At 44.6% G+C, this 25,389-nt stretch overlaps 1 protein-coding gene across 1 annotated transcript in view; it reads left to right on the top strand.

The window, feature by feature from the left end:
• LOC121555740 (synaptic vesicle membrane protein VAT-1 homolog-like) overlaps nucleotides 1-25,389 on the top strand; it is a 36,425-nt gene that overhangs the window by 3,876 nt on the left and 7,160 nt on the right. Inside the window, exons 5-7 of the mRNA XM_041869571.2 lie at nucleotides 679-782; nucleotides 6,055-6,110; nucleotides 6,260-6,454. Coding sequence (XP_041725505.1) covers nucleotides 679-782; nucleotides 6,055-6,110; nucleotides 6,260-6,454 — 355 coding nt within the window. The remainder of the gene's footprint in view (nucleotides 1-678; nucleotides 783-6,054; nucleotides 6,111-6,259; nucleotides 6,455-25,389) is intronic.

Below are 25,389 nucleotides of genomic sequence, written 5' to 3'. Positions count from 1 at the left end.
TGCATACATTTAACCAAGCTTTCCTCTTGAGTTCCTTTCTTAAGGAGCCTAATCCTTGGTTCCCCCTCAGTACTTATTGACCGAGGGAGAATACTGTCTGCCTGCATATCACAATGGTAGTAAATACAGCCATATCAGAGGGAGAGGCAGATTAATAAGCCTTTCATCTCTGTGGCCCCACATTCCTCTCAGGATCAAGAGCAAAGCAAAATTAAATTGGTCTCAAGTCGCCTCTTTTACAATAGGCAAGGCCATGGGCATCATAAGACCGCCAAGCAGTTTAGCCAAGCAGGCGGTCAGGCCACCAGGCAGAAAGAAAGGCATTAGGACCCCTTGATCAGAACATGCCTCTCATTCTTTCTTTCACATTAGTGCTTTCAAGTGAGTCATGCCATGAAAAATCGCACTGATGGTTAACCTGTCCAATGCTTATAGGTATTTTTAATACTGTATCACTTGAAATCAAGAGTGGAATTTGATGGAACAAAAGGCTGATCGAAACGTCAATAAAGTGGAATGTTTAGTATTTGCTAAAAATATAAATTTTAAGTATTGAAAGCTGAACTAAACATTGAATGACTAATAGATTGATAGGCGTCTGATGAAGCCTGCAGTCGAGGCTGTCTGTAAATGAGGAACATGTTGATTCTCGTTAATTGAATTTCCTGTATTTGGTAGGATCTCTCCAGAGGGAGTGGACATCGTCCTGGACTGTCTGTGTGGGGAGAACACTGGTAAAGGCCTCGGTCTGCTGAGGCCTCTGGGAACCTACATCCTCTACGGTTGGTGTCCTGTCAGGATGCTACTCATACATTTGCTACATTGTGCCACCAGTATCACACATAAGACTCTTGAGATATGATGTGGTATTAGCCTGTGAATGTTGGAAGTATCTTGAGTGACATTTTTTATTTAGAACATTTCAAACTTACTGACAGGTATTGTATATAGGTTAGGCACCATTGCACTTGTGCTATACATATACAGTGCTTTCAAGAAGTATTCACACCCGATGACTTATTCCATATTTTGTTGGTTTACAGCCTGAATTGAAAATTGATTAAATCGATTTTTTTCTCTCACCCATCTACACACAATATCCCACAATGACAAAGTGAAAACATGTTTTTAGAAATGTTAGCCATTTTATTCACAATTAAATGGTCCTCTGTAGCTCAATTGGTAGAGCATGGCGCTTGTAACGCCAGGGTAGTGGGTTCGATCCCTGGGACCACCCATATGTAAAAGTGTATGCACACATGACTGTAAGTCGCTTTGGATAAAAGCGTCTGCTAAATGGCATATTATATTATATTATTATATTAAATACAGAAATATCTCATTTACATAAGTATTCACACTCCTGAGTCAATACATGTTAGAATCACATTTGGCAGCAATTACAACTGTGAGTCTTTCTGGGTAAGTCTCTTAAGAGCTTTGCAAACCTGGATTGTACAATATTTGCCCATTATTCTTTAAAATATTCTTAAAGCTCTGTCAAATTGGTTGTGGATCATTGCTAGACAACCATTTTCAAGTCTTCCCATATATTTTCAAGCAGATTTAAGTCAAAACTGTAACTTGGCCACTCAGGAACATTCAAAGTCTTCTTGGTAAGCAACTCCAGTGTAGATTTGGCCTTGTATTTTAGATTATTGTCCTGCTGAAAGGTGAAGTAATCTCCCAGTGTCTGGTGGAAAGCAGACTGAACCAGGTTTTCCTGTAGGATTTGCCTGTGCTTAGCTCCATTCTGTTTATTTTGTATTCTGAAAAACTCCAGTCCTTAACAATTACAAGCATACCCATAACTTGATGCAGCCACCACTATACTTGAAAATATGGAGAGTAGTACTCGGTCATGTGTTGTATTGTATTTGCCCCAAACATAACACGTTGTATTCAGGACAAAAAGTGAATTGCTTTGCCACATTTTTTGCAGTATTACTTTAATGTCTTTTCACTATGTCAATTAGGTTAGTATTGTAGAGTAACTACAATTTTGTTGATCCATCCTCAGTTTTTTCCTTTCACAGCCATTCAACTCTGTAACTTTTTTAAAGTCATGGTGAAATCCCTGAGCGGTTTCCTTCGTCTCCGGCAACTGAGTTAGAAAGGACGCCTGTATCTTTGTAGTGACTGGGTGTATTGAAACACCATCCAAAGTGTAATTAATAACCTCGCCGTGCTCAAAGGGATATTCCAGGTCTGCTTTTTATTGTATTTGTTTACCCATCTACCAATAGGTGCCCTTCTTTGCGAGGCAAAGTGGTCTTAGTGGTTGAATCTGTGTTTGAAATGCACTGCTCGACTGAGGGACCTTACAGATACAGTGGGGGGAAAAAGTATTTAGTCAGCCACCAATTGTGCAAGTTCTCCCACTTAAAAAGATGAGAGAGGCCTGTAATTTTCATCATAGGTACACGTCAACTATGACAGACAAATTGAGAAAAAGAAATCCAGAAAATCACATTGTATGATTTTTAATTAATTAATTTGCAAATGATGGTGGAAAATAAGTATTTGGTCACCTACAAACAAGCAAGATTTCTGGCTCTCACAGACCTGTAACTTCTTCTTTAAGAGGCTCCTCTGTCCTCCACTCGTTACCTGTATTAATGGCACCTGTTTGAACTTGTTATCAGTATAAAAGACACCTGTCCACAACCTCAAACAGTCACACTCCAAACTCCACTATGGCCAAGACCAAAGAGCTGTCAAAGGACACCAGAAACAAAATTGTAGACTTGCACCAGGCTGGGAAGACTGAATCAGCAATAGGTAAGCAGCTTGGTTTGAAGAAATCAACTGTGGGAGCAATTATTAGGAAATGGAAGACATACAAGACCACTGATAATCTCCCTCGATCTGGGGCTCCACGCAAGATCTCACCCCGTGGGGTCAAAATGATCACAAGAACGGTGAGCAAAAATCCCAGAACCACACGGGGGGACCTAGTGAATGACCTGCAGAGAGCTGGGACCAAAGTAACAAAGCCTACCATCAGTAACACACTACGCCGCCAGGGACTCAAATCCTGCAGTGCCAGACGTGTCCTCCTGCTTAAGCCAGTACATGTCCAGGCCCGTCTGAAGTTTGCTAGAGTGCATTTGGATGATCCAGAAGAGGATTGGGAGAATGTCATATGGTCAGATGAAACCAAAATAGAACCTTTTGGTAAAAACTCAACTCGTCATGTTTGGAGGACAAAGAATGCTGAGTTGCATCCAAAGAACACCATACCTACTGTGAAGCATGGGGGTGGAAACATCATGCTTTGGGGCTGTTTTTCTGCAAAGGGACCAGGACGACTGATCCGTGTAAAGGAAAGAATGAATGGGGCCATGTATCGTGAGATTTTGAATAAAAACCTCCTTCCATCAGCAAGGGCATTGAAGATGAAACGTGGCTGGGTCTTTCAGCATGACAATGATCCCAAACACACCGCCCGGGCAACGAAGGAGTGGCTTCGTAAGAAGCATTTCAAGGTCCTGAAGTGGCCTAGCCAGTCTCCAGATCTCAACCCCATAGAAAATCTTTGGAGGGAGTTGAAAGTCCGTGTTGCCCAGCGACAGACCCAAAACATCACTGCTCTAGAGGAGATCTGCATGGAGGAATGGGCCAAAATACCAGCAACAGTGTGTGAAAACCTTGTGAAGACTTACAGAAAACGTTTGACCTGTGTCATTGCCAACAAAGGGTATATAACAAAGTATTGAGAAACTTTTGTTATTGACCAAATACTTATTTTCCACCATAATTTGCAAATAAATTCATAAAAAATGCTACAATGTGATTTTCTGGTTTTTTTTTTCTCATTTTGTCTGTCATAGTTGACGTGTACCTATGATGAAAATTACAGGCCTCTCTCATCTTTTTAAGTGGGAAAACCTGCACAATTGGTGGCTGACTAAATACTTTTTTCCCCCACTGTAATTGTATGTGTGGGGTACAGAGATGAGATAGTCATTCAAAAATCCTATTAAAAACTATTATTGCACACAGAGTCTATGCAACTACTTACACTACATGACCAAAAGTATGTGGACACCTGCTCGTCGAACATCTCATTCCAAAATCATGGGTATTAATATGGAGTTGGTCCACCCTTTGCTGCTATAACAACCTCCACTCTTCTGGGAAGGCTTTCCACTAGATGTTGGAACATTGCTGCGGCGACTTGCTTCCATTCAGCCAAAAGAGCATTAGTGAGGTTGGGCACTGATGTTGGGCGATTGGGCCTGGCTCGCAGTCTGTATGGACCTCGCTTTGTACATGGGGGCATTGTCATGCTGAAACAGGAAAGGGCCTTCCCCAAACTGTTGCCACAAAGTTGGAAGCACAGAATCGTCTAGAATTTTATTGTATGCTGTAGCGTTAAGATTTCCCTTCACTGTAACTAAGGGGCCTAGCCCGAACCATGAAAAACAGCCCCAGACCATTATTCCTCCTCCACCAAACTTTACAGTTGGGACTATGCATTCGGGCAGGTAGCGTTCTCCTGGCATCCGCCAAACCCAGATTTGTCAGTCGGACGGCAAGATGGTGAAGCGTGCTTCATCACCAGAGAACGCGTTTCCACTGCTCCAGAGTCCAATGGTGGCGAGCTTTACACCACTCCAGCCGACGCTTGGCATTGCACATGGTGATATTAGGCTTGTGTGTGGCTGCTCGGCCATGTAAACCCATTTCATGAAGCTCCCGATGAACAGTTCTTGTGCCGACGTTGCTTCCAGAGGCAGTTTGGCACTCGGTAGTGAGTGTTGCAACCGAGGACGATTTTTACTTGCTTCAGCACTTGGCAGTCCCGTTCTGTGAGCTTGTATGGCCTACCACTTCATGTCTGAGCCGTTGTTGCTCATAGACATTTACACATATAGCACTTATAGTTGACCGGGGCAGCTCTAGCAGGGTAGAAATTTGACGAAACGACTTGTTGGAAAGGTGGCATCCTATGACGGTGCCACGTTGAAAGTCACTGAGCTCTTCAGTAAGGCCATTCTACTGCCAATGTTTGTCTGTGGAGATTGCATGGCTGTGTGCTCGATTTTATACACCTGTCAGCAGCGGGTGTGGCTGAAATAGCCGAATCCACTAATTTGAAGGGATGTCCACATATTTCTGTATATATAGTGTGTTTGACTTGTTAAGCAAATTTTTACTCCTAAACTTATTTAAGCTTGCCATAACGAAGGGGTTGAATACTTTTCATTTTTAATTACAAAAAATTACAAAAAGGAAAAACATCATTCCACTTTGACATTATGGGGTACTTTATTGTGTTTAGACCAGTGACGAAAAATATCAATTTAATCCATTTAAAATTTAGGCTGAAACACAACAAAATGTGGAAAAAGTCAAGGTGTGTGAATACTTTCTGAAGGCACTGTTTCCTATGACATAGCTTAGACCACAAATATCATTAAAATGTCTTGTAATATATAGGCTCAAGCTCTTCAGATTTTCACCTCGTCTAAGGCTCCTGTAAGTCGCTCTGGATAAGAGCGTCTGCTAAATGACTAAAATGTAAATGTAAATGACACTTAGAATACAGATGATCCTATTATTTCTAGGTAATATCCCTCCATCTACTCAATAGTCAATCTGGACAGAATTTAAGCGACTGCTTGAACCTCATTGAAAACTAGGCGTGCGTTGTGATTCAGTGTGAAATTTTGGTTAATTAAAATTGATTAAAAAATAACACCTGCATTTATTTTACTGCCTTTGGCTTTTGTCCACATCTGAATTGTTTAATTACAAGATTCTTCTTGTGTTTCAGATCATGTAGAATTAGAGTTCCTGTCAGTATGACAGTCGTGGAGTTGTAACACTAGTGCGGCATGAATCAATTAATGGTATGACGGTGAACAGATTTCATGAGCTGTGCCAGGACACGCTCTGCCAGATCTAAAAGAGACAACCACTCCTCCCCCACAATAACCCCTCATCACCTCTAGGCTCTTTACTGTTCACCCTTCACTTCAGCCCAACAGTTAACACCGCCACCCTGTCTCTCTCTATAAGCTTGTGTCTTTGTTTTTGTGTTTTCAGGCTCATCAAACATGGTGACTGGGGAAACAAAGAGTTTCTTCAGCCTTGCAAAATCTGTGAGTCAGAAATGCTGAGTCTGTCACTGAGTTTAAAGAATGGAACAGTCTGTTTAATATTTATTGAACATTCATTACTTACATGGTAAATGAAATACAAATGAGTTATTGGGGAGAGTGATGTGTGTGTCTCTGGTTTGACTCCCCAGTGGTGGCAGGTTGAGAAGGTGAACCCTATTAAACTCTACGAGGAGAACAAGGTCATCGCTGGATTCTCGCTGCTCAACCTCCTGTTCAAGCAGGGCAGGTGTGGGCAGGTGAAGACGGTGGTGGAGAAACTCTTCTCCCTATACAACCAGAAGAAGATCAAACCTGTGGTGGACTCCCTGTGGGCACTGGAGGAGGTAAGGGGACAGCTGGTGGGCAGGGACATTTCCCTGAACACATCTGGCATGATGTCTTTGACTGGCAGGTCTACTGTACAGCCAACTAACAGATGGGTAGGGAAGTCTTAGAGAAGGTGGTATGGAAACGTCTTGGATGGAGTGTCATCTGTTGTTTGTCACTGTTCAGCTGTTAGTGGACGTTGTTTCGGCCCACAGATGGCAGGTGGGCCGTTGTTTTGATGGCTGTAGTTAGGCGACGTTCACATTCACGCCCACATTAATTCCAATGTACCAATCATCAATCCCTCCTCTCCATCTCTGCCTGTGCATTTCTCTGGGTTTCTGTCTTCCTCTTTCTGTTTCTACACCGTCACCAAATCTGTTTGTAAAGAAACACAAATGTGACATTTGGGTGTTTCAACACATTCTGTTATTTCTGTGGACTTGCTAGTGGAATTGCTAGTGGTTAGCAGGCAGCACAGCACAGAGGGGCATAGAGTCATTTATTGAGACTACAGTCCTGCTGCTATGAGGTAGAAGATAGGTGGTTTCATTATTCACAAGATCCCCTGCTTATAAAATAGTGAAAGGCTTTCCAGAGCTTTTCCTCTCCTTTCATATTACTGGTGTTTACCTCCACTCAGTTATTTCTTTATACAGATATACAGTATATATACAGATATTCACCTAAATCTGTCTCAAGTGAAAGAATGAATAGACAAATTGAATTATTTCTGTCCTTTCAATCCAATGTCTGTGACACTTAGGTTACTGTACATTTCATTGATCCATTCCAGTTTTTCTGGTAAGGCTGACATGTTATTTGAGTAGAAACAGTCAAGGGGATACAGTGTGTCATGTAATTTGATTGATTTACATTGTGTTGTTCAGGTGGCCAGTTCAAATCACCGAGCCGACCTCTCTGATTCAGAGGGGTTGGGTTAAAAGCAGAAGTAAAGTTTTGGTTGTGTGCACTTGACGATAAAAATAAATGCCATCCTTTCTTTGCTTAATTTTGGAGCTGAAATTTGCTGCCTGCAAACATGTTCTTGCGTCATTCCGGTTTTGAAGTTACAGAATAATTAGCATTTCCAGCAGAGAGAGGAGTGCGAGGAAAGCCTGTTTGAATAGTAGGGGACTATATGTTTGATTATATACATTATTTCTTGTTAGAAAAACCCTCCACCTATTTTAACATGGACCTGGTGCCCACCAGATGACTCAGAGACTTTTTCACTCCCTCCTTGATTTTGGCTTCTACTCAATGTGCCCTACATTCTTTAACAAGGGAATTTTGCCTGTAATCAAAGAATGTTCATGAAGACCTTCAAAAAACGATAGAAACTCCAAAAATTAAGTTTATTAAAATGTAGAGAGTGTTAAGCAGTGCTAGTTTGGTATATGATTCTGTACAGTACACTCTTATAAAAAAGTGTTGCAAAAGGGTTATTTGGCTGTACCCATAGGAGAACCTGTTTTATTTCCAGGTAGAACTCTTTTGGGTTCCAGGTAGAACCCTCTGTGAAAAGGGTTCTACCTGGAACCAAAAGGGATATACCTGGAACCAAAAATGGTTCTTCAAAGGGTTCTCCTATGGAGACAGCCGAAGAACCCTTATTGGTTCTAGATTGCACCTTTTTTTCTAAGAGTGTACTGTTAACAAGAGGACATTTAATAAATGGGCTAGATTGTGTTCAGAAAGCAGCCTTGGTTGAACAGCCACCTCTGACTTGCTTGAAGACAGAAAGCAATGAATAGAGGACAAGATGTATTTTATACTGAACAAAATTATAAATGCAACATGCAACAATTTCAACAATTTTACAGAGTTACAGTTCATATAAGGAAATCAGTCAATTTAAATAAATTCATTAGGCCCTAATGTATAGATTTTACATGACTGGGCAGGGGCACAGCCATGGGTGGGCCTGGGAGGGCATAGACCCACCCACTTGGGAACCAGGCCCAGCCAATCAGAATTAGTTTTTCCCCCACAAAAGGGCTTTATTACAGACAGAAATACTCCTCAGTGTCATCAGTTGTCCGGGTGGCTGGTCTCAGACAATCCCGCAGGTGAAGAAGCTGGATGTGGAGGTCCTGGGCTGGTGTGGTTACACGTGGTCTGCAGTTGTGAGGCCAGTTGGACATACAGCCAAATACTCTAAAATGACGTTGGAGGTGGCTTATGGTAGAGAAATGAACTTTACATTTTCTGGCAACAGCTCTGGTGGACATTCCTGCAGTCGGCATTCCAATTGTATGCTTCCTCAAAGCTTGAGACATCTGTGGCATTGTGTTGTGTGACAAAACTGCACATTTTAGAGTGGCCTTTTATTGTCCACAGCACAAGGTGCACCTATGTAATGATCATGCTGTTTAATCAGCTTCTTGATATGCCACACCTGTCAGGTGGATGGATTATCTTGGCAAGGGAGAAATGCTCAATAACAGGGATGTAAACAAATTTGTCCACAACATTTCAGAGAAATTAGCTTTTTGTGCATATTTCTGGGATATTTCATTTCAGCTCATGAAACATTGGACCAACACTTTACATGTTGCGTTTATATTTTTGTTCAGTATAGATCCTTGTTAGCTTGGTTTCTTGTTTTTCCTTTTGATCCTATCAGGCATTGTGGTGGGAAAGTGACAGACTGACTCCCCACTATTCTGCATGGTTGTCATGGTTTCAGAAGTTGATCCATCCACAGCGTTCTGCAAAGTCATGCCAGGGAGGGTGGCACCTTTTAATGATCATACCAGAATAGGAAAGAAAGTGATTGAGGAATTGAAATCCCTAATTACAGATGTATCACACTTATATGACATACAATAATAAGTGATAATTTTTTCCCAATCAATTTTTTATTAGGAAATAATTATCAGTATTTGCCTTGAGGTCACTGTCTTCGAAATCAGTCATCAGAAGAAACTTGAAATCAACAAAATAATGACAGGCAATTACAGTCAGTGGAATAAATGCTATCCTAGCATGTCAGCTATTTTGAGTTGGTAAATTTGACTTTTCTAAAAGGCTTCCCCATCTTAGATCTGGCCATTAGAAAAATGTTGTGGATTATTGACTTACAGGCTTTCAGAGTGTTGACAAAGGTATGTATGTCAATAAGTCTTGCTTCTGCAAGTCCTACATTGCCCTCCTCATTTAACGGTATAAGGCAGAGCCAGTGTTTATAGTGTGATAAGACAGGAAGTGTTTTACCTTGCTGGCCAACTCTAAAAATACTCTTCTTCTTTTATTCTCTGTGTCTATTGTCTGTTAATAAGAACACAATTAAACCTACAATAATTTTACTCTGGGGACTGGATGTACTTGTAATGCTATTGACAATGATATTGCTCTCGGTGTGCAACAATAGTGCAGGCCTGAGTTGGTCAGAGAGATATGACCGACCTATCCATATGGTCCCTTTCCATCAGGAGACATAATGTGATGCGTGATGAATTGAGATCTGTCACCTGAGTGCAGAACCACCATTCCTGCTTTGATTACTACCAGCCTGACCCCCCCTGGACATGGCTCTTATTAAACTGTCTCTGCTGTTCACTTCTCCCCCAAGAGGGCTCTTCAGAACACATGTTCTCTTTCTGGAAGCCTCCACCACACAGAGAGTCATGTTTTGGTTGTGAGGTGTGTTTTGCCTTATGCTGTCACAGCATGGAAAAGTGTTATCTAGAAAGTCAGGGAGATTAGTACCTGCTGCTCCATACTCATCATAAGATGTAATAACATACTAACTACGTGGTCTGTATCACCTGACTGAGACGTCTGCAGACTCCTCACTGTCCGGAGCAAAACTACTCTGCTAATCATGACAAGACTGCAGCTGGTACCGCAGAAGAGGGTGAGAGAGTGTACGGGCAGAGAGAGAGAGAGAGAGAGAGAGAGAGAGAGAGAGAGAGAGAGAGAGAGAGAGAGAGAGAGAGAGAGAGAGAGAGAGAGAGAGAGAGAGAGAGAGAGAGAGAGAGAGAGAGAGAGAGAGAGAGAGAGAGAGAGAGAGAGAGAGAGAGAGAAGGTTAATGAGAATGCAAGGGATAGTGGAGGATAGTGTTGTGAGAGGGAGAGGTTTGAAGGAGGCTTCAGTGTTGTAACATTTTACAGCATTGCTCACACTAAAGCTCAGCCCTAATAGTCAATCTTGTTTATGATCCTACTGTACTGCTTGGAAACAATACCAGACCCAGAGGGGGAAATAGATGAGTTGGCCATGTCTTCTCCAAGCAATGTGAATCTTATTACCTGTGTTGTGGCCATTCTATGAAAGCAACATTCATCATACAGCCCCAGTGTAGCCAGGGGCCTTGCTGTGATTGTTTGGTATTGTCCTCTTCCTTCTGTTCCACAGTGGTCATCAGGGAACTCATGCACCATCTCCCCGTGACATCCTGACCAGGGGATATCCTTTTGTTCTCCACAGCCTCTTAATGTCTCTAGACTCCGATTTGTTTTGCAAAGCATTATATCAAATGGGGTTGCACAATGAAAAGCAAGTTTACCTATAAGGCCCTTGCCTTGGAGAAAGGCCATGTGTTTCTGTCTTTTATTTTCTTCCTCTGCTTTGAAGAGCGGCTTTGAAGCCACAGACTTCAATTACTACAAACTATTCCTGAATGCCCTGAGCATCACAGAGGCAATTCTCTCCTGTGCCGTGAGTCAAGTGTAGTCCTGGAGAGGTCCATAGTGAAGTTGAGGGGGCTATTAGAGGAATGCAGCTGGAGAATGCACAAAGCTCCCCCCTGGAGATGCACATCAACCAGCTGTATCCTGCTCCTCCAAACCAGTCAGTCTTTCACAGCACTCCAGGAAATGAACACCCCTCCAGAAACACAACTCTAGTATGCTTTATACTGTGCTGCTCACTCAGTGAAGAAACCCTTTTTTACCTGGGCCACATGCATTTGTCTGTTGCCTAGGAATTGTCAGTGTCCTGACACCTGAACGCATATCGGTTGTTTTCGGACAGTTGTTTACTGTTGTTGCAGAGCTCTCCCTCCCACCCATCCTGGCTGTTCCACTCTGCTCCCTGACACCTCAGGTCTGGTGTTGGCAGGATGCAGGCAAGGCAGCCAGGCAGCTCTGGACAATCTGATTTATGGTCCTCTCAGACAGCACTTGTTAAAACTCAGCTCCAGCAGTGTTTTCCCCTCACCAACCTTTCAGGCAGAAGGCCATTCCTGACACTGGCATTACTCATGATGTACTACCCCCGTAGCCAGGAGACAGATAACCCAAGCCTCAGTAGATTCACTAGTCCACCTTGTCCTGGAAATATGTTCTGATTTCTCATTAATAAGACTGTCATGGTTAAACTCTGCTGAGTTGTCACCTAGAGATTGTGTAACACAAGCTTGAACCACACTTTCAATGCTTTAATGCTGTCGTCTGTATCCTATCATACATCTGAGAAGTATTCTCAACACAGCACCTTTTCTGTTGCTACTTGTTACCCAGTTGACTCCTGCTCTGTGGTCTTGTGTCGCTAAATGAGCTACAGCATTAGTACTAAGTGGTTGTATATCACGGCACAGCTCTCAGCTTGGCCACACCAGCTCTAGCGTTACCTCCCCGGCTGAGCCAAGGTTGGCACTGTTGCCATAGGAACCACAGCCCTGCATTGATAAACAGGCCTGAGTGTAGCCAGGGACCTCTCCGAACGTGGGGGTGGCAGGAGAGTGACCAGGCTGCTACACCCTGTTATGACACCCTAGAGGCATTTTCACTGACCAATGACCTGTAGGACTGTGAAATCTATCAGCAGCATGTGGGCTCTCTGACACACTAAGACAGGCATGTATTACAGTGGGGGAAAAAAGTATTTAGTCAGCCACCAATTGTGCAAGTTCTCCCACTTAAAAAGATGAGAGAGGCCTGTAATTTTAATAATAGGTACACGTCAACTATGACAGACAAATTGAGGAAAAAAAATCCAGAAAATCACATTGTAGGATTTTTTAATGAATTTATTTGCAAATTATGGTGGAAAATAAGTATATGGTCACCTACAAACAAGCAAGAATTCTGGCTCTCACAGACCTGTAACTTATTCTTTAAGAGGCTCCTCTGTCCTCCACTCGTTACCTGTATTAATGGCACCTGTTTGAACTTGTTATCAGTATAAAAGACACCTGTCCACAACCTCAAACAGTCACACTCCAAACTCCACTATGGCCAAGACCAAAGAGCTGTCAAAGGACACCAGAAACAAAATTGTAGACCTGCACCAGGCTGGGAAGACTGAATGGTTTGAAGAAATCAACTGTGGGAGCAATTATTAGGAAATGGAAGACATACAAGACCACTGATAATCTCCCTCGATCTGGGGCTCCACGCAAGATCTCACCCCGTGGGGTCAAAATGATCACAAGAACGGTGAGCAAAAATCCCAGAACCACACGGGGGGACCTAGTGAATGACCTGCAGAGAGCTGGGACCAAAGTAACAAAGCCTACCATCAGTAACACACTACGCCGCCAGGGACTCAAATCCTGCAGTGCCAGACGTGTCCCCCTGCTTAAGCCAGTACATGTCCAGGCCCGTCTGAAGTTTGCTAGAGTGCATTTGGATGATCCAGAAGAGGATTGGGAGAATGTTATATGGTCAGATGAAACCAAAATATAACTTTTTGGTAAAAACTCAACTCGTCGTGTTTGGAGGACAAAGAATGCTGAGTTGCATCCAAAGAACACCATACCTACTGTGAAGCATGGGGGTGGAAACATCATGCTTTGGGGCTGTTTTTCTGCAAAGGGACCAGGACGACTGATCCGTGTAAAGGAAAGAATGAATGGGGCCATGTATCGTGAGATTTTGAGTGAAAACCTCCTTCCGTCAGCAAGGGCATTGCAGATGAAACGTGGCTGGGTCTTTCAGCATGACAATGATCCCAAACACACCGCCCGGGCAACGAAGGAGTGGCTTCGTAAGAAGTATTTCAAGGTCCTGGAGTGGCCTAGCCAGTCTCCAGATCTCAACCCCATAGAAAATCTTTGGAGGGAGTTGAAAGTCTGTGTTGCCCAGCGACAGCCCCAAAACATCACTGCTCTAGAGGAGATCTGCATGGAGGAATGGGCCAAAATACCAGCAACAGTGTGTGAAAACCTTGTGAAGACTTACAGAAAACGTTTGACCTGTGTCATTGCCAACAAAGGGTATATAACAAAGTATTGAGAAACTTTTGTTATTAACCAAATACTTATTTTCCACCATAATTTGCAAATAAATTCATTAAAAATCCTACAATGTGATTTTCTGGAGAAAAAAAATCTAATTTTGTCTGTCATAGTTGACGTGTACCTATGATGAAAATTACAGGCCTCTCTCATCTTTTTAAGTGGGAGAACTTGCACAATTGGTGGCTGACTAAATACTTTTTTCCCCCACTGTATGGGTTGTTATCATTGTTAGCTACTGATTCCACCACATGGTCTGATCATTCCTGTTTATTCCAGTGATTCAAATGGTTGTTGTCATTCACCCCAGGTGCAGGAGCTCTTGCACCTTTCTATGAACACTATCATTTGAATTAATGCTCTTAAATCTTGGCCTTAGCTACGCTTGTTGATTTAATGATCTCGCACCTGGCAAACCTGGCCTGTGTAAGAGCATAATGAACACAGTCCTCTCCTCTCGTAGTAGGCAGTAACCTGAATGTGTCCAAATGGTAGAATGAACTGAAGCCCCCAGAAAAGGGTGTCTGCTGTTATCTGTTCATCTGTAATACATGGAGGAAAATGGATGTCTGACTTGTATTGGTGAATTGTTCATATACATGTGAAATGATATACATTAATGTTATTCATCAATGTGCAATCCAACTGATTTGCAGAGATGAATTGAACAACAAACTGCAGTAAATAGCTAGATAGTAGGCTAATAACACTGTGATTCCTAAACCCTATTCACTTTGATTAAATCTATTTTGAATAATGTAATACAAATGTTCCTTATGCACGGCATTGGAAATGTGAATTTCTGTGTCGCTTGACTAAGTGGACTATTTTCCTCTGCATTGTTAAATGTGTCAAGTCAAGATATTTCAAAATGGGTCCATCACAGCACACCGTGTTTCCTTCAGGTGATCGACAGGAGCTTGTGAATTTTCTAACTATGATAATAGCACATCATAATTTCCAGAATAATGACAGTTTCTCTTTTGCTCCATTAAGAAGTCTGAAATGCTGTCACTTTTGTTGGTTTGTAATGCACTTCTATTATTAGCTGTCCATTGGGTATTTTCAATCCACAGATGTGGTAGAAATGTTTAGATGGGATCTCTTTATTTTTGCTGACAATATCCCAATTTGAAGACTATTAGACATTCATCATTCATATTGTATGTACATTTTCAAAAAGACAAGCTTAGCATACCCCCTCAGTACTGTATATCTTTCCATATGCACTTACAGAAAGTATTCACAACCCTTGACCTTTTTCACATTTTGTTGTTACATCCTGAGTTTAAAATTGATTAAATTGAGAATTTGTTTCACTGATCTACACACAATACCCAATAATATTGTATAATATGTTTTTCGAAATGTTTAATGTGGCTGCATCATGTTATGGGTATGCTTGTAATCATTAAGGACTGGGGAGTTTTTAAGGAAATAAAATAAACTGAATGGAGCTAATGTCAAGATCGTCTGAAGGAGCGGACCAATACGCAGCGCGTGGAGTGAACATGATGACTTTATTTATAAAGCAACCACGAAAAAACAACAAATGACGATAATGAAGTCCTCAGTGACACGACTGAACACGGAACAATAACCCACAAAACACAGGAGAAAACACACAGAATATATATGGCTCCCAATCAGAGATAACGAGCCGACAGCTGACACTCGTTACCTCCGATTGGGAGTCATTAACCAATCACCAAAAACACAAACAAATGAAACTCACCCAACCCAACACCACCAAATGAAATACACCCTGGCTCTAACACACAGTCCCGGAGCCAGAGTGTGACAGTACCCCCCCCTAAAGGTGCGCACTCCGGGCGCACCAGCATACAGTCTAGGGGAGGGTCTGGGTGGGCGTCTGTCCCCGGTGGCGGCTCTGGCCCCGGTCGTGATCCCCACCCCACCGCAGTCACAACCTGCTTCGGTAGCCTCCTCCCAATGACCACCCTCCAACTAACCCCACCTGGACTAAGGGGCAACACCGGACTAAGGGGCAGCATCGGACTAAGGGGCAGTACCGGACTACGGGGCAGTACCGGACTAAGGGGCAGTACCGGACTAAGGGGCAGTACCAGGCTAAGGGACAGCACCAGGATAAGGGACAGCACCAGGATAAGGAGCAACACCGAGCTAAGGGGCAGCACCTGACTAAATGGCGGATCCTGGCTGGCTGGCTCTGGCGGATCCTGGTTGGCTGGTGGATCCCGGCTGGACGGCTCTGGCGGATCCCGGCTGGACGGCTCTGGCGGATCCCGGCTGGGACGGCTCTGGCGGATCCTGGCTGGACGGCTCTGGCGGATCCTGGCTGGACGGCTCATGGCTGGCTGACGGATCTGGCTGCTCATGGCTGGCTGACGGATCTGGCTGCTCGTGGCTGGCTGACGGATCTGGCTGCTCATGGCCGACTGACGGATCAGGCTGTTCATGGCTGGCTGACGGATCTGGCTGCTCATGGCTGGCGGAAGGCTCTGGCTGATCCTGTCTGGCGGACGGCTCTGGCTGATCCTGTCTGGCGGAAGGCTCTGGCTGATCCTGTCTGGCGGAAGGCTCTGGCTGATCCTGTCTGGCGGAAGGCTCTGGCTGATCCTGTCTGGCGGAGGGCTCTGGCTGATCCTGTCTGGCGGAAGGCTCTGGCTGATCCTGTCTGGCGGAGGGCTCTGGCTGATCCTGTCTGGCGGAAGGCTCTGGCTGCTCCGGTCTGGCGGAGAGCTCTAGCGGCTCCGGTCTGGCGGACGGCTCTGAAGGCTCATGGCAGACGGGCGGCTTTGCAGGCTCAGTACAGACGGGCAGTTCCTGCGGCGCTTGGCAGACGGACAGTTCAGACGGCGTTGGGCAGACGGGCAGTTCAGACGGCGTTGGGCAGACGGACAGTTCAGGCCCCGTTGGGCAGACGGGCAGTTCAGACGGCGTTGGGCAGACGTACAGTTCAGGCCCTGTTGGGCAGACGGACAGTTCAGGCCCTGTTGGGCAGACGGCAGACTCTGGCTGTCTGAGGCGCATCGTAGGCCTGGTGCGTGGTGCCGGAACTGGAGGTACCGGGCTGAGGACACGCATCTCAGGGCTAGTGCGGGGAGTCGGAACAGGGCATGCTGGACCCTGGGGACTCCCATAACGCCTAGTGCGGGGAGCCGGAACAGGGCATGCTGGACCCTGGGGACTCACCTCACGCCTAGTGCGGAGAGCAGGAACAGGCCGGGCGGGGCTGGCGACGCGCACCGTATCCCTGGTGCGAGTGGCCGGAACAGGCCGGGCCGGGCTGGCGAGCGCACCGTATCCCTGGTGCGTGGAGTAGGAACAGGCCGGGCTGGGCTGGCGAAGCGCACCGTATCCCTGGTGCGTGGAGTAGGAACAGGCCGGGCTGGGCTGGCGGCGCACCGTATCCCTGGTGCGTGGAGTAGGAACAGGCCGGGCTGAGCTGGCGACGCGCACCGCATACTTGGTGCGTATGGCAGGAACAGGCCGAACCGGGCTGGCGACGCGCACCTTACACTTAGTGCGAGGGACCGGAACAGGCCGTACCGTACGGGGAACACACACTACTGGCTGCACCTCGGGACTAGGAACGGGCCGGACCGAACTGGTTACACACCCCAGTACCTCACGCCGTGCCTCAACACCTTCCTTCCCTGCTTTACCCAGTAGCCCCCTTGACCTGGTAGCCCACTGAATCCGTCCCTTCTCTGCCTCCGTCAGCCCCCTTAACCTGGCAGCCCTCTGACTCTGCCTTGTGGCAGCCTCCTGCTGCTCCGTCGCCCAAGCCATGTGCCCCCCAAAAAATTTCTTGGGGTTGCCTCTCGTCCTTCCGACGTTGGCTCTGCCGACGCCGTTGCTCCTCTCTCCGTCGCCTCTCCTCTGTTTCGCTCCATGGACGGCGATCCATGCCGTCCAGGATTTCTTCCCACGTCCAGGACCCTTTACCGTCCAACAGTTCCTCCCATGTCCAGACCCTTTGCTCCTGGACGCGCTGCTTGGTCCTTTTTTGGTGGGTTATTCTGTCAAGATCGTCTGAAGGAGCGGACCAATACGCAGCGCGTGGAGTGAACATGATGACTTTATTTATAAAGCAACCACGAAAAAACAACAAATGACGATAATGAAGTCCTCAGTGACACGACTGAACACGGAACAATAACCCACAAAACACAGGAGAAAACACACAGAATATATATGGCTCCCAATCAGAGATAACGAGCCGACAGCTGACACTCGTTACCTCCGATTGGGAGTCATTAACCAATCACCAAAAACACAAACAAATGAAACTCACCCAACCCAACACCACCAAATGAAATACACCCTGGCTCTAACACACAGTCCCGGAGCCAGAGTGTGACAGCTAAGCACAGGCAAAATTCTAGAGGAAAACCTGGTTCAGTCTGCTTTCCACCAGACACTGGGAGATGAATTTACCTTTCAGCAGGACAATAACCTAAAACTCAAGGCCAAATATACACTGGAGTTGCTTACCAAGAATACAGTGAATGTTCCTGAGTGTCCGAGTTACAGTTTTGACTTAAATCTGCTTAGAAATCTATGGCAAGATTTGAAATGATCAACAACCAATTTGACAGAGTTTGAAGAATTCTGAGAAGAATAATGGGCAATATTGTACTATCCAGGTGTGCAATGTTCTTAAAGATTTACCCAGAAAGACTCAAAGCTGTAATCGCTGCCAAAGGTGATTCTAACATGTATTGACTCAGTGGTGTGAATACTAATGTAAATGTGATATTTCTGTATTTAATTTTCAATGCATTTGCAAAAATGTCTAAAAACATGTTTTCACTTCGTCATTATGGGATATTGTGTGTAGATGTGTGTGAAAAAAATGCCATTTAATCCTTTTTGAATTCGGGCTATAACATAACAAAATGTTGAGTACGTCAAGGGGTATGAATACTTTCTGATGGCACTGTATTTTAACAGGAACATTTGCTTTGTCCTCTTACTAGCACACCACAGCACAGCAATCTTGCCAAATTCAATGAAAACCTGCTTTTGTTGTTGTGGGACAATGATCTGAAAAGAACTTGGCCACACTGGCCACCATAAACAGATTAAAGGTCTTGGAACCCACATCCAGTTTAATCTTCTCCATGTCATTTTCTTTTCAGATTTTAGATTCTCTCAAGCTCACATGGTGACAAGATTCTGTTATTTTGTGGTCTTTTTTGCATGGTGAAAAAATATTTTCCAGTATGAAGCATTTGTAACACTATTGATGCTATGGCTTTGGTTACCTCTCTTGCTCTCAAGCAATGTCCTATGCTACAAACACCTCCGCCTGAACATGCTATAATATGACTGACAATGTAATCGTCTTCTCCAGACCTTCAGAACATCTGCCTTTCCTGTCATTTGGGGTCTTGTCAATGTTGGATGCTACTGGAAGTTGTGACAGTAGCTGTCTGCCTAGAGATCTATCTCCTGTGTGAGGCTGGTGTGGGATGCCGTGGCCTTTTCCTGCTGTGGGAGGAGGATCTGTTCATTAACCAGCTGCCCACATTCATCTGGGAGGACCGCTCTCTGCTAAACATTCAGATTACGGCTGCCTGCTAAAGAATGTCAAGTCATTTATCAAGCCTGACAATGCGTTTTCGGAAAGGGACTTCTGATCCTCATAGGCTTGGCACTCACTGGTACGACACATCACAGTACTTCTTCTGGCCTGGTCTCAGAAAGGAATTCCAAGATATGACTGTTTAACATCACAGGGATACCACCGGGATGCAGCCATACCTGGTTGTGTAAGCAGAAGCTTTTCCGTACATTTTCCCAGTGAATTCTGTGAAATCCGTTCGGAAGTTATTTTTGTGGTTTGAACACGTCACAGTTGGTGAAATGAGTTGTGTAACTGTCAGCAGTTGTGGGAGGACTGGTACTGTAGCTCTCTGTGGAGCTCTCAGTGATGTTGTCTTGGGAGGATGTCGTGCAGCATGTGAGTTTCAGCTTTGTATGAGAGGGAGAGAGAGAGAGAGAGGTGTGTTTATGAGATGTTTTGTCTTTTTCCTGGGAACACTGTGCTCTGCTGTTGTCAGTGAGGTTTGGCACGAAATGCAGGGTATTCTTTGGAACCACAGCCCATGAAGAGCCTCATTAAAGGGAAGTGGGGTGGCGAGCCAGGGGAAAAGACTCCCGTTGCTTGTGTGCGTGGGATGAGAATTCAGGGGGCGTTGGTTAGTGTAAATGCTGACCCTGGAAAACGGTTCTTGCCTGGCTGGAGAGGGTGGAGGGTGTGTCTTTAGGATGGAATGAAGGAGAGGTTGCCTGGATACCCATGCAGCATTGCCTGTCCAACCTGGAGTGGCTTGGCCAATTAGTGTGTAGTTGGGATCTAGACAGGGAGTACAGTAGGGGTTCACCATGGATAAAGCATGGCGGAGCCTCCTTGTTGGTTCTCAGATATGTGCCTGCTTCACAATTTACCCCCCACTGACTCTCCAACCAGCCACAATTCTCCATCATTGTTAATTAACATCACATTAACAGTCCCTGACCTATTTCTGCTTTAGGCTTGGATTACGTCATTTCTTTAAACTAAATAATGTTTTGGAAAAAATGGGATCCAGACAAAGAGGAGCATTGTCTGTGTGTACCATGGTAATGTGAACAGTGATAAATGGCATCCACGGTCATCATCTGTAAGGGATTGAACTATTCCCATGTAGTGATTAATTAGATCCCCATGAGTTTTAATGTGCAAGATCAGAGTAATCACATTACCCTTTTCCATTAAATCCCTCTACCTTCCAGCACAGTTATTGAATGAATTTATAGTACACATAATTTCCAATGCAGTAACTCTAATAACGGCTTTGAACACACACTAACACAGACTGCTGGTTCACAGTCTGGATTTTGTTGTACTGGTTTCATGCTTGAGTTCCTTCCACCTTTTTATTTTTTTTATTTTTATTTCACCTTTATTTAACCAGGTAAGCCAGTTGAGAACAAGTTCTCATTTACAACTGCGACCTGGCCAAGATAAAGCAAAGCAGTGCGATAAAAACAACAACACAGAGTTACATATGGGGTAAAACAAAACATAAAGTTTAACAACAACAGAAAATATACACTGCTCAAAAAAAATAAGGGAACACTTAAACAACACAATGTAACTCCAAGTCAATCACACTTCTGTGAAATCAAACTGTCCACTTAGGAAGCAACACTGATTGACAATACATTTCACATGCTGTTGTGCAAATGTAATAGACAACAGGTGGAAATTATAGGCAATTAGCAAGACACCCCCAATAAAGGACTGGTTTTGCAGGTGGTGACCACAGACCACTTCTCAGTTCCTATGCTTCCTGGCTGATGTTTTGGTCACTTTTGAATGCTGGCGGTGCTTTCACTCTAGTGGTAGCATGAGACGGAGTCTACAACCCACACAAGTGGCTCAGGTAGTGCAGCTCATCCAGGATGGCACATCAATGCGAGCTGTGGCAAGAAGGTTTGCTGTGTCTGTCAGCGTAGTGTCCAGAGCATGGAGGCGCTACCAGGAGACAGGCCAGTACATCAGGAGACGTGGAGGAGGCCATAGGAGGGCAACAACCCAGCAGCAGGACTGCTACCTCCGCCTTTGTGCAAGGAGGAGCAGGAGGAGCACTGCCAGAGCCCTGCAAAATGACCTCCAGCAGGCCACAAATGTGCATGTGTCTGCTCAAACGGTCAGAAACAGACTCCATGAGGGTGGTATGAGGGCCCGACGTCCACAGGTGGGGGTTGTGCTTACAGCCCAACACCGTGCAGGACGTTTGGCATTTGCCAGAGAACACCAAGATTGGCAAATTCGCCACTCGCGCCCTGTGCTCTTCACAGATGAAAGCAGGTTCACACTGAGCACATGTGACAGACGTGACAGAGTCTGGAGACGCCGTGGAGAACGCTCTGCTGCCTGCAACATCCTCCAGCATGACCGGTTTGGCGGTGGGTCAGTCATGGTGTGAACCTCCTAATGCAAGACAATGCTAGACCTCATGTGGCTGGAGTGTGTCAGCAGTTCCTGCAAGAGGAAGGCATTGATGCTATGGACTGGCCCGCCCGTTCCCCAGACCTGAATCCAATTGAGCACATCTGGGACATCATGTCTCGCTCCATCCACCAACGCCACGTTGCACCACAGACTGTCCAGGAGTTGGCGGATGCTTTAGTCCAGGTCTGGGAGGAGATCCCTCAGGAGACCATCCGCCACCTCATCAGGAGCATGCCCAGGCGTTGTAGGGAGGTCATACAGGCACGTGGAGGCCACACACACTACTGAGCCTAATTTTGACTTGTTTTAAGGACATTACATCAAAGTTGGATCAACCTGTAGTGTGGTTTTCCACTTTAATTTTGAGGGTGACTCCAAATCCAGACCTCCATGGGTTGATACATTTGATTTCCATTGATAATTTTTGTGTGATTTTGTTGTCAGCACATTCAACTATGTAAAGAAAAAAGTATTTAATAAGATTATTTCATTCATTCAGATCTAGGATGTGTTATTTTAGTGTTCCCTTTATTTTTTTGAGCAGTGTATATACAGTGTGTGCAAATGTAGCAAGTTATGGAGGTAAGGCAATAAATAGGCCATAGTGCAAAATAATTACAATTAGTATTAACACTGGAATGATAGATGTGCAAGAGATGATGTGCAAATAGAGATACTGGGGTGCAAATTAGCAAAATAAATAACAATATGGGGATGAGGTAGTTGGGTGGGCTAATTTCAGATGGGCTGTGTACAGGTGCAGTGATCGGTGCTCTGACAACTGATGCTTAAAGTTAGTGAGGGAGATAAGAGTCTCCAGCTTCAGAGATTTTTGCAGTTCGTTCCAGTCATTGGCAGCAGAGAACTGGAAGGAATGGCGGCCAAAGGAGGTGTTGGCTTTGGGGATGACCGGTGAGATATACCTGTTGGAGCGCATACTACGGGTGGGTATTGCTATGGTGACTAATGAGCTAAGATAAGGCCGGGATTTGCCTAGCATTGATTTATAGATGGCCTGGACCAAGTGGGTTTGGCGACGAATATGTAGTGAGGACCAGCCAACAAGAGCGTACAGGTCACAGTGGTGGATAGTATATGGGGCTTTGGTGACAAAACGGATGGCACTGTGATAGACTACATCCAATTTGCTGAGTAGAGTGTTGGAGGCTATTTTGTAAATGACATCGCCAAAGTCAAGGATCGGTAGGATAGTCAGTTTTACGAGGGCATGTTTGGCAGCATGAGTGAAGGAGGCTTTGTTGCGAAATAGGAAGCCGATTCTAGATTGGAGATGCTTAATGTGAGTCTGGAAGGAGAGTTTACAGTCTAACCAGACACCTAGGTGTTTGTAGTTGTCCACATACAGTGAGGGAAAAAAGTATTTGATTCCCTTCTGATTTTGTACGTTTGCCCACTGACAAAGACATGATCAGTCTATAATTTTAATGGTAGGTTTATTTGAACAGTGAGAGACAGAATAACAACAAAAAAATCAAGAAAAACGCATGTCAAAAATGTTATAAATTGATTTGCATTTTAATGAGGGAAATAAGTATTTGACCCCTCTGCAAAACATGACTTAGTACTTGGTGGCAAAACCCTTGTTGGCAATCACAGAGTTCAGACGTTTCTTGTATTTGGCCACCAGGTTTGCACACATCTAGTGAAGTTGTCCATCTCAGGGGGGATTTTGTCCCACTCCTCTTTGCAGATCTTCTCCAAGTCATTAAGGTTTCGAGCCTGATGTTTGGCAGCTCGAACCTTCAGCTCCCTCCACAGATTTTCTATGGGATTAAGGTTTGGAGACTGGCTAGGCCACTCCAGGACCTTAATGTGCTTCTTCTTGAGCCACTCCTTTGTTGCCTTGGCCGTGTGTTTCGGGTCATTGTCATGCTGGAATACCCATCCACAACCCATTTCCAATGCCCTGGCTGAGGGAAGGAGGATCTCACCCAAGATTTGACGATACATGGCCCCGTCCATCGTCCCTTTGATGCGGTGAAGTTGTCCTGTCCCCTTAGCAGAAACCCCCCCCCAAAAGCATAATGTTTCCACCTCCATGTTTGACGGTGGGGATGGTGTTCTTGGGGTCATAGGCAGCATTCCTCCTCCTCCAAACACGGCGAGTTGAGTTGATGCCAAAGAGCTTGATTTTGGTCTCATCTGACCACAACACTTTCACCCAGTTCTCCTCTGAATCATTCAGATGTTCATTGGCAAACTTCAGACAGGCCTGTATATGTGCTTTCTTGAGCAGTGGGACCTTGGGGGGGGGGGCATGGGCAAGTTGCAGCCGAGGGTGCAGAGCTGGTGGGCGGGGTAATGGTAGCCAGGAGGAAAGCATGGCCAGCCGTAGCAAAATGCTTGTTGAAATTCTCTATTATTGTAGATTTACCTTCCACAGCCCATGAAAAGACTCAATGCCCTATAGCCTTCCGCATGCTTTGGTTCGGCTAGTGCGCTTGCATACTCCTTTAAAATACCTTTGCTTGAAAAACGAGAAAAAAAGCGTCAATACTACTGTTTGTCCATCTTGAGACGCCGTAGCCAATATACACTTCCTCAAAATAGTCAGAATTAATCTAAGATAACTATTTTTTATGTTTTTGCCAAGGAGCTCTTAGTCACGCAATTTTACATATAACTAAGATGTTTGGTTCAGTATTTCTCAAGTGAAGAAATTTGCATGAAAACGATTCGTCTCTCATTCAATTAAGTGTTGACCAATCACTGACAAAGGGTCGTAGACTTCGGCTACCGACTTCGGCTTGCCTCAATAATTTTTTGGGTGCTCACGAACAGGCGAAAGAACGCTTGTCGAAGACCAAAACGAACCAAAACGTCACAAAATGTCGTCATAAAATATGCACGAACTGTTCCCGACTGTTTCGGATGGGAAGCATGCGGAGGCCTTAAGTCTAAATCTTCTTTAACAAAGGAACCTAAAGATTAAGAGATGGGGGGTGGAGATGAAGTGGGAGATGGATTAACCATGTGGTAGTAAGGTAATACAGCCATCCAAATCAACACAACTTTCTCACATTGAGGCAATATTTGTCAGAAATGGAGGGATCCACTGAATCACAGTAACTATATGACTTCACAAGGCTGTTTTTATGATCCTACTTTTTCCCATAACATAATTTATTTACTAACATCATGATTTATGTATGGACAGAGATTGGTGCACCTACCTGGTAGAAATGGTTTTCACATGGTGTACGTACTGAATTCTGTCTGGATAGCACTCCACTTGGATATCCCAAGGCTAAAAATATTTGCCATTCAAACTGGATAAAATGGTCTCACTCAAAGACATTTTAGATTATATATTTTTGTAATCCGTTTTTAGTCTTAAGCTGAAAGAAAATAAAATAGTTATTGTTCCAACTTCAAACATCGGAGCTACTCAAGTCTGGTAAATCCTGTTGGAATTGTAGGAGAAATAACATGTGGATTAGATCTAATTCCACAACCCACCACCCATCAGGTTGGAGTGGCTCACAGCTGCCACTACTAAAGCAGCCAGTCTCCAGTGAGAGCCACTGGTACTTAGGTTCCTGGTCATTGTAAACTAAATTTTAACAAGCTATTTTACACTGGGATATTCTGTGCTGCTGAAGTTAGTAAGCATGTATTAGATTTAAGGTGAACATTATGAATTATAATTATTCACATGCTGATAATTGTTTACCTACAGGGAGGGATGTGACTCAGGGCTCTACGCTGACCTTTTTAACAGGGAGCACATGTGTGCCTAAGTTGAACAATT

This window comes from Coregonus clupeaformis, unplaced genomic scaffold (genome assembly GCF_020615455.1).
Source record: "Coregonus clupeaformis isolate EN_2021a unplaced genomic scaffold, ASM2061545v1 scaf0159, whole genome shotgun sequence".
In the NCBI taxonomy this organism is placed as follows: Eukaryota; Metazoa; Chordata; class Actinopteri; order Salmoniformes; family Salmonidae; genus Coregonus; species Coregonus clupeaformis.
Note: the sequence above shows the minus strand (reverse complement) of the source record. Positions and strands in the feature narration are given on the sequence as shown.